Genomic DNA, 12916 nt, shown 5'->3' on the forward strand with positions numbered 1-12916 from the left:
AAGGGAAAATATAAACATCAGAAAAAACACCTTAATTTGGGGTCAAATAAATGTAAAGTGTCAATGTGCTGAAATCTGGTGTATCAGAGAACACTAATTGTGTCTTTTAGTCTTGGGTGCATTAGGTCAAAGATCATCACCACCATCTGGAATTAAATTACACACGGTGATTCTCTGCCTATCAGCAGAAAACAGAATGAAAGCAGTTCAACTTCTGATGTAAATTACAATGAAATCAGATAAGGAACTGCCAGTTCATAGGGTTCAATCTTCTATCACACTAAATAGCAAATTCTGAGGGGTCAATTTTCCATCTTATAGCACTACATGAAGAGAAAAATAAAAGTCAAGAGAAACACAGTTTTACTTCAATTACAATTTACTAGCTCTTCCAGTGTTTCAGAGTGATACAGAGTCTCAATGATCTAACATGAGTGGGACAGCAGGTGAATGTAGAACACATTAAACAAATATTTTGATTGATTCAGTCTATTGGTAAGTAGTCTCAGCAGTTTTTTTTGGTCTATTGTTAAAGGAGTTTCAGCAGTCTTCCATCCAGGTAATCTTGCGTTTCACAAGAGAGTACTCACATGTCCTAAAATTAAGGGAAAAAAATTAATTTACTTACCACCTCAATTTATATATATATATATCCCTTGAACACAGTCTAATTTATTCCTAAGGAAGACTTTCATGTGTTCCTAATCAGTGGCTCAATTAAAATGTGAGGGCTGCCCTTAGGGATTAATTTAGCCAGCATTAGTTCCCACAATATTTTACCATACAAATACTGAAGTTACTTAAATATACATTTACCGCAAAATCTCTAAAAGTCCACCAAAACATCTTTTTATCAAGAAAACAAAACTAGGAAAAATGCCAATACTATGGGAGCAGCATGTGCTTGCCAGGAAACATCATGAATAAGGTCACTATAAAATTTTTCATTTTTCTTCAGTCTAGGCCCTAATTTTTTAGAAAGGGGACCATCTATGATCTTTAGCTGACATGTATGTATATACTCCGAGGGGCTCTTCTGTCACTTAGATGGAGAAATCATGCATAGACAAGCTGTAGGTAAGAGGTCACTGGTTTTTGTCATGCTTTGAGACAATCTACCCTGGTAAGGATAACATAGCACCAAGATCTGAAGACACTACTAAACAAGACCTCCTTGGAAAACTCAGTCCATCATCTGTATGGGCTAAAGGAAGCACCAAAATGAACATACCGTAAAGTCAGAGAGGTGTAAGCCTGCAGACACACACTGGTTACACTATTTCATACTGGTTATTTGTTATGGCATGAGAGAGGCAGTAGGCTAGAATGATTCCAATCAGCTGGAAACAAGATGAGAAAAATTAAATACAACCAAGAAAACTTAAAGGGCCCAGGATACAGGTATATTCTCCTTTCACTTCTAGTTTACTTTTAATTTCCTTCCTTGAGTTTTTCTAGAAAGTTATGTTTCATACTCTTTATTCAAAGAATATAAGTGACATTTTAATACTACAGTAATCCAGAATTTCACAACTATTACTGACAAGAATCACTCAAGGAAAATTCAGAAGTTATAAGTTTGAGAGAACCTTTTCTTACTCTTACTCTCAGTTATCAGGGGGAAAAAAAGAGGCTATGGCTTATATGCAGTCTTGACCTCAAGTTTTTAGTTAATGAACTATGATGCTGGAAATCTGCCATAACTAAGAGGGCACCAGCTCTTTGCATAGTTAACTTTTTAAAAATTCTTGCACTTTGTGGTTTCAAGGCATGATTGGCAAATGGGAATGAAACTAGAAAACTCCATAGTTGTAGAAAAAAATGTGGGAAAGCAAAAGATCCAGGCAAGACATTTTCTACCTCCTCACACCTAGCAAACAAACCTAAATAAAGAACAACTCAGTCACCAAAGACTGATTGCATACACATTTGATGTACAGATTAAGTCCAACCTACAATCCATCATTTAAAAAAAAGCATAACCAGTAATGGAGACTTTTTTGGTTTGGTCAACTTGTATACCAAGAGAAATGTGAAGCCCCTGAAGCAAAACTTTTTATGCCAAAAGTAACTACAAGCACTTACCTGGAAGCAAGCAACTCCAAAGGAAATTCCTGCAACAACTCCCATTTCTGACTGTATAATGGTCATTACTCTTACAAAACAACCCTACAGGGAGGGGAAAAAAAACCATTAAGTCTTTTCTTCTTGGTACATACTTTGATCATATGCCTCCCCAGAAAAGTGAGTCGAAGTCTTTGATTATTACAAAAATCCTTTCTCCTTTCAAGCACAGTGCTTTGAACAGAAGTTTTTTTTTAAAAGGCACAGTTTGTTATTCCCAACTATTTCCACCTTTTGGGTTATGTATTTTAAAAATATATAATCTGTGACTCAAGTTACAAATTTCTGAGTCATATTTCCATAATTTATTCAATGTAAACAATACCTGCCCCACCTACTTCAATTGTTATGGGTATTATATTAAAATGTGAGTAAATTAAAATTTGAGTCAATTGTTTAAGCTCTCCAATATTTTTGAATAGTTAGTTTTAAAAGGCTCCTTACTTCGTTGTTTACTTTGTTTACATCTGTCCACGGAGAACAATCCTCAAGTTTACAGCAGCTCTTTGGAAATCCTTTTTCTGAATAATAATTAGTATCTTCCCAATCCTTATAAGTGGTGACACCACAACAATGCAACTAAAAAATTCAACAAAAGCCTTTGTAGTACATATTACAAGTTTGTAGTCAAATATTTAATCTAATATCAAAACACTTATTATTCTCAATATTACTCTACTATTCTAAAGTGGAAGAGATTAGCACTTGATTCTAAGACAAAAGTGTGACATTTTTGGACTGGCCTTACTTACTGCTATAGTGTGTAGTAACAGTATTTGGTCTATAATATAATTTGGGAGTTAGAACAGGAGAATGATACTAAGTGGGCTACTAACATTTTGAGCTTACATATGAATTTTGCAAGCTATTCAGTTAATGTTATTGTGAGCCATGTGTAAAACTCTTCTAGGAATTATATTCCTACCAACCTAAATTGGTGAGAGCTGATTGTACACTCTACACTTCCTGCACTCTGATTAGGCTCTTGATCACTAGTATTTACACAAGAATGTCCTCCTCTCTGAGGGGATAGGTAATGTGCTCCCCTCTTAAGCCACCAAGTATAACTACTTACTGTACTTTGGATGTTGTCTACTGCATCACTTCTATAATCTCTTGTAGCATTATATTGCTTCAAAGCCTTCTCATAATTATTCTTAAAGCTGCTTTTAATCTACAACAAAGAAACATACCAGTAAACAAAGGTTCTAGAAAGTTTGGTTTCTAGGTCTGCATCTGACCAATGGTTATATCTTCTGCAGCAGCAACAGTTATGGTAATTAAAATCCATGGTCCAATCCTGCCCCCTAAGGGATACAGTTTAGCTGAGGGGACTTACTAAACAAAACATTAGAATATAAATTGATAAGTACTACAAGTAGGCGGATGTATCCATGCGTGTATCCCCCTCACCCGATCTTTCTCACAACTTTACTTTAGGGCTACTCCATCACAACTTTGTAAAAACACTCTCATTCATGAGCCTTCACTACTCATTGAATGTTTTTCTAACAAACCCAGGTTTAATCCACAGTGCAACTCTGATTTCTAATTCAATATTCAGGTTTTAAAACTATTCAAAATGCATAGGTCTCAATGTTTGTGTTATCAATTCTTTTTCTATCAGTAAAGTTATACAATCGCCACTTCAGTAAGTACTTATACACAGAAAAATGACTGAAAATACATGTAATTATGGGTGCATTTAATTTTATTCTGGGTTATCCTTTACAACTCTCTAAATTTTCTTTTATTTTAAAAGTTAACTAGACTTTTTTACAAGAAAGTCATTATTGTCAGCTGTAGTTGAAAAGTAAGCTTTAAATACATCTATAAGTGATTTTTAAACTATTAAAAGTTGCCTTTAACTTAGAAGATAAATTTTAATATATTAAGGTTCTGAAATTCAGGCTTACCTCATGTCTGAAAACAAATCCTATGATGGCAGCGACCAATTCAACCAAAAAAATGAGAGTCAGAAACATTGCATACTGGAAAAGAAAATCCAAATCAGCATAAATAATTTATATCAAGCTGCAAAGGGAGTCAAAGAAAGAAAAAAAAAGCAGCTTCTGCTCAACCAGTTCAGTATATTATTATTAAAAAGGGCAGGGTAAACACAAAAATAAAGTCTATTTTCAAAATGGAAATTAGCAGCTAAATTGTTAGTCGATATAAGTTCTCATAAGAAACAAGAAAAACTGTAAAGAGCCATGACCAGCTGCAAGAAAACAAAGCCTACAACACATAAGACTTGTCTAAAACCAAGAATCAATTTTAAAGAAAACAAGGACTCACCAGTTTTAGCATCCATGCAGAAGCTCGGCAGGTAGCAAAACAGCCAAAGGTGCCCAAAAGAATAATGACAGTGCCAGTGCCAATGAGCACGAACGGGACATTTGTGGCCTTCTCATTTAAAAGGGAAAAATAATTCTCTAAGCTCACTTTGCCCCAAATGCCAACGGCAAGAAGAATAACACCAGTGATCTATGCGAGAAATCAGAATAGAAACAGGAACATTATACATCAGGATCTTCAAGCCACAGACCACTAGGTATTTAAGATACAATAGGTGTGAAAAATTGATTTTCTGGTGGCCAAGGAATTGTGGCAGGGATGTGGCCAACAGGGGTGGAGAGGGTAGAGAGGTGATCAGCACACAAAGGCAGACCTTGATAAACCCACTAGGCAGCCCAGTTAGCCAGGGTAAAGTCAGGAAGCAGCTAGGCAAGCATCTTATTGAAATTCTTAAACTTCATGTCTTTATGTAAAAACAAGATCCTGACATATTTGTCCTAGGGATCAAAACTTCCTAAACTGTTTTATTCCCCCAAAGGCAAAAGTGCTTCTATGAGTTCCAGAAACTTCCCCTCTATGTTTAATGCTAGGCTTTAGGGTACAAAGGATGACACACAAAGGAAGCCAGAGGTTAGACTGGCGGGAGTAGAGTGATACCATACTTAAAGCGAAATACCCCCCTCTTATGATGCAATGAAAAGAAAGAGACTTATGCGAGCGAACCCTTAGAGGGGACCGACAAACCTTAGCTCCAGTGGTCCGGGACACCCTTTCCGTGCTCTGGGGGGTTAACTCCCTTCCTTGCTCCTTGGATCGAACTCGAATGCTACACGCGTCTCTATCTCAGTTCAGCCTGTCGCCTGCTGTCTGCCAGTACCCCAGAATCCGGCGAGATTCCCGAGTTCAGACCCCAGCAACTCATCACAGGCGCCAGAGGTCCCTGGAGCCGCGCCCGCCCAAGCCCCACCCGCGCCTCCCTCCCCACCTTCGACCTGAGCCTTAGCTCACTCCGTTCGAGGTCACACACCTCCTTCCTAAGCCCGTGATCCCTCTCCCGTCCCCAGGATCCTCCGTCTCTCACCCAAAAGACGAAAGTGTAGATCAAGAGGACGCTCTTGAAACAAGTAATGACTGGCTTAGTCTGCAGTCTCCGAGACGGGGACGCCATGACTAGCCCAAGACCCTGCACCTCCGCACCGGGGGATCAGAACAGAGCGGGAGAGCAAGACGTGGAGTCGCCGAGTCTCTCCGGAAACTGCCGAAAACTTATGAGCGTCTCAAACTGAGAAGAGCCGGAAACACTGTACAATTCTTCTAGAGGGTAAAGTCCGGGAGGCTACCCGGAAAATGGCGAAAATTTCCGAGCGACCCCTGCCGAAGGGTACAGAAAACTGTATACAAAAGTTCTAGTGTCGGAATTTTCATACATCTTCAAGTGGAGCGTTCTTCATTTTTTTCTCTTTCAAAGAATCTTTCCCGCCCCCACCCCTCCCCCTCCCTTATAACTTCATCATAATGTTTCTACCACCAGCAGCGCCAGCAGCGCTCAGAGATTCGGCCTTTCCGGCCCCTGGCGCCCTAGAGAGAAGGAAAAAAAATGAAATGAGATGAGTTTGTTAAAAGTGACCTAAGACAATTTTATTACATGGGAATATAACCACAAGAAATATATTTCCAAAGAGAGAAAAGCAGATTACAGGACAATTAAGTATCGTCAAATATGTTTAGACAAAACATGAAAGGAAAAGTGGTGGAATTTTAAATTTTGAACATTTGGGGGGGGGGGAGTAATTGGGAAGTCGAGGAAAACTGTTTTAAAAGTAATTAAAACTAAAATGCAAGTTCAACTATTAGCCCAGATGTCCCTAGGATACCTACAGTCAACCTTGAGGGTGAAGTAGAATAAAATATCAGCCCGCTTCAGGTTCCCCTAAACACCAGTGATAAAATTTGTAAAAGCTAAGGTTCTCTCTGGTTTCAACTTCACTTTAAGAAAGGTTAAACGTAACAAAGCAAGCCTCCAAAACTGAAAGCCTAGAAAACTTGGATTATGCAAATCAGGAGAACCTTATCAGGTAAAATTGACACTGTAAGATATGGGTGTTTTATTTCATAAGAAATGTATATGCAAGTGCTTTGTTGAGCACACAGGTATGAGTGTACTTATTTATTGAGCTATAGATGGGTTAATTCAGGGAAAAAAAGAAATGAGCCTAGACATTATAGATGCTCACTGTTTGCTGCTTTCTAGCAGCTTTCTGGGTTCAAGAGTAACCAAATGATCGATCCATTCAAATTGCCCTCAATTTAAATAGGTTTTTTTTTTACTTCTCATGGGTATCTTAGGGTAGGGGTGTCTTTTTCATCTAGTCATGCTCAAAACACATTTACAAAACGAATTACATACAAATGAATTAACAAAGAGGTATAGTCATCCTTTACTGGGGGACATTAGTTCAATCCCTAGCATTCATTATTTCTAGAAATGCAGGAGAGGTGTAACCAAGGAGAAGAAAGACTACTGTTGGGTGTCAAGACTCAATTTTCAGTTTAATAAAAAATACTTCGTGAAAGTTTCTCTGAGCCTTCTTCTTGCTCCTTCTGTATATCTTTATATGGAAAAATAAATAAATTGCCTCTAGGAAATCTGAATTGAAACCCAACACCAATAATACTATATCATTTGTATGTTTCTTTACCCAAAAGGGACATCTCTGGTAAATTATAGATGACATTTTAAGTATAGAAGTGAAATATGGTTTTTTTTTCCTAATTAAATCATGTATTTAGGAAGCTTCATTTTTCAAGTATATGTGTGTCATGAACATATTGGCCTATCTTGTTAAAGCATCGAATGTGTATTAAGGCCAGGTTTTTCAATTAAATTGGAAGCTCTATGAGGGCTGGGACTGAGTGTCAGGTGAATGAGTGTTTATTTCTAGAATAAACTGGTTAGAAAGCAATATTGGTTCCCTTTCCAACCCATCCCATTATCATTGATACAGGCTTAATGTCACAAGTGGGCATTTATTGTATTGCTATTGAAAACAGTACTGCATTGATGGAGAAGACCTGTATACCCAAAAGTTTTTGCTTGAAACCTCCCTTTAAGCATATACCAGAAAATAGGAAAGTTCCATTGACTTGGCCACACATAGTTTCCCTTTGCTTTGAATATTGACCTAGGACCAGTTCCTGTAACATCATGCCAGACATCTGAGGTCTACAGAAACAACTATTAGAGAATAAATTATTGCACTGCTAGGCTTTATACTAAAATTTTATCCTCAGACCAGAAAGGCTTAATACACAAGTAGAGTAAATGGATAAATGTTACACCTATAAATACTTTGAGGCAAAGTCATAAGGAAATAATACAGATATTTTGACTTCTAAAATACTACATAGGCCATAACTACAGGGTGTGAAGTTGAAGTTGAAGGAGACTCTTAAGTGTATGTAAAGCTTTCTCCCTAGCCTAAATGATCTTACCTAGTAATAAAACAAAGTATCAAGAGCAGTCTTGCTTTTTGTCATCTTAATGAAAGTTTCCTCTGAAGCTTAGGTTTGTACTATGCCCTGAAAGGGATTTTTGCTGTGAGCCTGAGAGCAAAAAAAATGTTTCTGACTAAAGAAAAATAGTTAAAGCAAAAGCCACATCTTATTTTCAAGAATGTGTTGATTTTCCTCTGCTCCCTTCCTCTACTGCTCTAAATGCTGCTCTGTCTGAACAACAGTTGGTGCCAAATTAAACCAAAGATTGACATGGAAAGTAATATTCTTATGACCACAGCACCTTACACCACTGCCTTCCACCCTGCTACACTCACATATCCTTTACCAGGCCACCAAACCCAGAAGTTCTGTCTAGTTCAAACGTAGGCCTAGATATGAGGCCAAACCCAGACCAAAGGATTATCAAATCCCACTTTAGGCAAGGTTAGAAGTGTTTCTTTAGGACATGAGATAAAATTATTCTTAATATATTAATAATAACTATAATATTGAGCATTGTTTAAATACCCAGAACTGTTGCTTACTGCTTGACATATGTTACCTCATGCTTACATCACAAAAGCCCTATAATGAGGCCGTGACTACTGTTGTCTTCATTTTATAGCTGAAGAAACAGGTTTAGAGAGGCTAAGTAGTTTCCTAGAACTAAGCCCTGCCAACTTTTCTTTTTCCCTCATCAGAAATAGGGCCGGCTTTGTGATGAGCCATGGCAGCTGTTATACAAACAGCTGCTTAGGCTCAGAACAATAACCAAGGCAAAGACTGCTGCACTCAGGCATTTAGCTATGGGCAAGGGCTCTTCGGAGCCCCTAAAGCTCAAGGACCTCTATGATTTCCCCATTTGTGTCTTACACTTGGAGTTTTGTTGTTGTTGAGCTTTACTTTTGCCTTCTGTCCAATAGCCAATCACCTAGGTAGTTATCCTGCTGTGCCCAGACTGGTGAGGCAAAGACTTCAATACTTTGTTTCTGGTTCAACCTTTTAATTTCTTCCTCTTTTACATTCAACATATATCAAAGAAAGACATTTGAACTTAATTTTGAAGGTGACAGGAAGATAATAGAGAAGGGACACGATTCCCTACAACTGCTGAATGTAAAACAAGCAAGCAGCAACAATACTTAAGGAAAGTGTTTTCCTTCTTTTCCCCAAGCTTTCTGCATCAAATGTGTATTTTTGTGATCAGAAAGATAGAAATTAAGAGGCTGAACCAAAAACAAAGTATTGAACTCTACCTTGCCAGTCTGGGACTGGCAGAATTACTTCCCAGGTAATTGGGCTATTGAAGAGAAGGCAAAAGTAAAACAATAAATACAATCTCAACTTATTTCCTACTGTTTCTCCAACATGAATTTTCTGCTCCACACCAGGCCAGTATGGTTGCCTCCCCAATAAGCAAGACCTGTTCTTTACGCCCTGCCCACCCTCCAAACTCACTCAAAATTCCTGCCCTCTCAAGGTCCAGCTCAACCCCAACTCAGTGAGAACAACTCCCCAGACACCTCTTTCTCTGACATTAGCACTCATAATCTGACCACACACACATTCACATTAACTCAGACCCTTAGTCAATTACTACAGTAACTGCTTTGCATTTCGACTTGCCTGTTTCACATCCTGCCACCTAGATGTTCAAGAGCCAGTGTGGCAGGGTTCCTGTGCTCTCTTTTATACTCTTCTCAACACTCTAGGGCATCATGCTCAATTGATGAGCTCACAGATGATCGACCAATCACTGTTGAGCACATGGGTCAGAGTTGGTCTTTGAGACCAACTACATAGCAGTTACTCAAGATTTGATTATTTAAACTAATTAAAAAAATAACTGTCTAGGTCACCCAATATCATAGTGTCATAAAACAAAGAAATTAAGGTGAGTTCCTGGAACATGGCTTGGGACATTACTACTCTCTGCCTTAGGAATGAGTGAAAAATATCTACCATTGTACTCATACTACAACGTATCTCTTATTCACATTATAACCTACCATTTTCATTTTCTAACCCCTTTCTAGATCCCTGCAATTATCTTTGGCTAACTCCCTATCATGAAATTTGAAATCACCTCTTATTAATATCTCATATTTTACATTACAGCCATCAGATAGCCCCCTCATCATTTGAACATAATATTTATATATACTAGTTTCAAAAATTAGTTTCCTGAATAAGAATATCTTTTTATTCCTATTGTATCTTGGGTATTTCCATTATCTTCATTATTCTTTCTCTGAAATTCTCTTCTGTATCAATTTTCATTCTTTTTTTTTCTTTTTTCTTTTCTTTCTTTTTTAGGTTCCAGCACCAGGGATTGAACCTGGGACCTCATATGTGGGAAGCCAGCACTCAACTGCTGAACTACACTGGCTCCCCCAAGTTGGTTTCTTCATTTGTTTGTTTGATTTTTAGGAGGTATCAGGGATTGAACCAAGGACCTCATACATGGGAAGCAGGTACTCATTCACTTGAGCTATATCCACTCCCATTCCCTTTTTGTCCATCCACTCTTTTCAGATCCTCCAATGAGTCCTTTCCTCCCTCTCCAGCCCTGATTTCTCCTCCTTCAAAAAGATCATAACATACAAGTTGGAACACATATAAATGAGAAATATTGAGGGGGAAATGGACTTGGCCCAGTGGTTAGGGCGTCCGTCTACCACATGGAAGGTCCGCGGTTCAAACCCCTGGGCTCCTTGACCCGTGTGGAGCTGGCCCATGCGCAGGGGAGCCCCACGCGCAAGGAGTGAACCCCTTAAGGAGAGCCGCCCAATGCGAAAGAAAGTGCAGTCTGCCTAAGAATGGCGCCACCCACACGGAGAGCTGACACAACAAGATGACACAACAAAAAGAGACACAGATTTCCATGCCGCCGACAACAACAGAAGCAGACAAAGAAACAAGACACAGCAAATAGACAAGAGAACAGACAACCGGGGTAGAGGGAAGAAGTAAATAAATAAATAAATCTTTTTTAAAAATGAGAAATATTTTTTAATGGCATTGAAATTCACAATTCGATATCAATTTGCCTTAGTCTAGTTTCTAAGAAGGTTCTTTCTAGTCTAGCCTTCTTAAACTTTGCCAAGATATCAGCTAGGCAAGTCAGGTACCATATCTACTATTTCTTCAGACAATATCTTAATGACTGCCTAGAGGTTTCATATTAAAAGTCTTAAAGTTGAAAATGGTAATGAGCTCTAGGAACTTTATGACATTTAGTAGGTATGGATCTTGTCAGTCTCTTTGTGTGTCTTTGTTATCTTCCCAAGCAAACTATGTGGAGAGGTGTCTTATTTAACTTTAAATTCCCACAGTATCTAACCTAATGTTTTCCATAGTTACAACACTTTCTCTCTCCCTCCTTCCCTATATCCTTGCTCTCTCTGTCTCTCTCTCTCTCACACACACTCATGAATACAAATATAAACACATATGCATATGCACACATACACACACAACACCCATTTAATGGATGCATGATTTACTAACACATGTACTCTAAACTCCTATATCTCATTATTTTCAAGGGCCCCACAATCTGGCCCTACCCAATTTATTCAGCTTTATTTCCTACCACTTCCTTGAACTCTATTAATAGTTAGCCCATGCCACTCTGACTTAACATTGAGCTCTTGTTTATGTCATTTCTCTTCCCTGAGGGCAGACTAAAGCCCCCTCTTTGTGGATGCCACCCTCCTCTGACCTCTCTCTACAGTCCTCATAGTCTTTACCATAACTTTTGACACTTTATTATTGTGTGATCTTTCATCGTTTTCTAATTATTTGTGTTACCCTTCTCTCTTCTACTAAATATAACCTCTCTGCAGGCTGGAGAGTAAGCTCTAGGAGATCAAGGATCCCGTATGTCTTGCTCATCACTGTATCCCCAGTGTTTAGCTTATAGTAGATGTCCTACTATCTACTATAGTTGTTAAGTAGTACCCTAAACACACAATGGCAATTAGAAATACTTTTGTTGAATATCTGTCTCCTCCCTTTCATGAGGGCAGAGGTTTTTGTCTCACTCATGCCTCTGAAGTACCTACAACAGTGCATGGCACAGCATAGGTGCTCAAGAAATATTTGGTGAATTAATTAAGGATTAGGATGTCAGGAATTTTGTCTGTCTTGTTCACCATTATGCCCACCATCCTTGACATAGAAGATGCTTGATAAATTTATTGAGTGAATGAGGCTGAGACCATGTCTCCATGATATAAAAAATATATCTAGCATACTATTGAATACATAGTTGACACTAAATACATATTTGTGGTTGGTGGATTAAAAATGAAGCAGACTCAGACTTACTGTAAACTTTTTATTATCATAAGTACAATCCTTCCCTTCATAATAAAGGGTTACCAATTTGCTTTACTCACAAGGGAGAAATTCTTTCTACAGCAGCTAAAAAAATTATTCTAAAACCACTGAATTTTCAAGGGATATAAATGTCAACTCTGAGAGGAGAGAGAATGTAAGGAGCTGGTCTGCACTATGGTAGAGCAGTTTCATTACCAGATACTAAAACGAAGAAAGCTGCTTAGTGAACAGAAACATACCCCTGCATTAGAAGCCACTGGGCAACAGCTTAGTGATGGCTATAACCTTACCATGCACATATCATTTAGATTCACTCAAACAGCCTCCCACTTAACCCTCTCTAGGTATGTTTTCTCTCTACTGTTACTACAGGAAACTAGTCTTGATTCTTTAGGCAAGAGGCCCATGGTAATTTTTTTTGTAAACAACAGAGTTTTATCAGAAACTGAGATCCAGAGAAATTAGATCATTAGTGAGAAGGGTTCAAAGTGTGTCTAACCCTGTACCATATAACTGGCAAGACAAATTGGAGTTAGGGAGTACTAAGGAATGTCAAAGTCAGCTACTCTCTTCCCTTCTGCTTGAAGTTTGCAAAATTCCTTTTCATTCAATCCTGATACCATGCTGAGTCATAAAAATTAGTGTTCTTCAGGGC

At 38.3% G+C, this 12916-nt stretch overlaps 1 protein-coding gene across 2 annotated transcripts; it reads right to left on the reverse strand.

Annotated features, from left to right (window-relative positions):
• Positions 1 to 361: 361 nt before the first annotated feature.
• On the reverse strand, positions 362 to 5716 carry TSPAN6 (tetraspanin 6). Of its 2 annotated transcripts, none has more exons than XM_004476373.5 (8): positions 5504 to 5716; positions 4423 to 4611; positions 4041 to 4115; positions 3200 to 3298; positions 2569 to 2703; positions 2086 to 2169; positions 1232 to 1340; positions 362 to 595 (listed from the first exon to the last, which is right to left on the reverse strand). In XM_004476373.5, the coding sequence occupies exons 1-7, from the start codon at positions 5588 to 5590 to the stop codon at positions 1272 to 1274; spliced, it is 738 nt and encodes a 245-aa protein (XP_004476430.1). In that variant the 5' UTR covers positions 5591 to 5716; the 3' UTR covers positions 362 to 595; positions 1232 to 1271. The 2 variants fall into 2 exon arrangements, with proteins under 2 accessions (XP_004476430.1, XP_071069100.1); XM_071212999.1 differs by having other exon boundaries at positions 5450 to 5716.
• Positions 5717 to 12916: the final 7200 nt, after the last annotated feature.

Source organism: Dasypus novemcinctus, chromosome X (genome assembly GCF_030445035.2).
Source record: "Dasypus novemcinctus isolate mDasNov1 chromosome X, mDasNov1.1.hap2, whole genome shotgun sequence".
Lineage (NCBI taxonomy): Eukaryota > Metazoa > Chordata > Mammalia > Cingulata > Dasypodidae > Dasypus > Dasypus novemcinctus.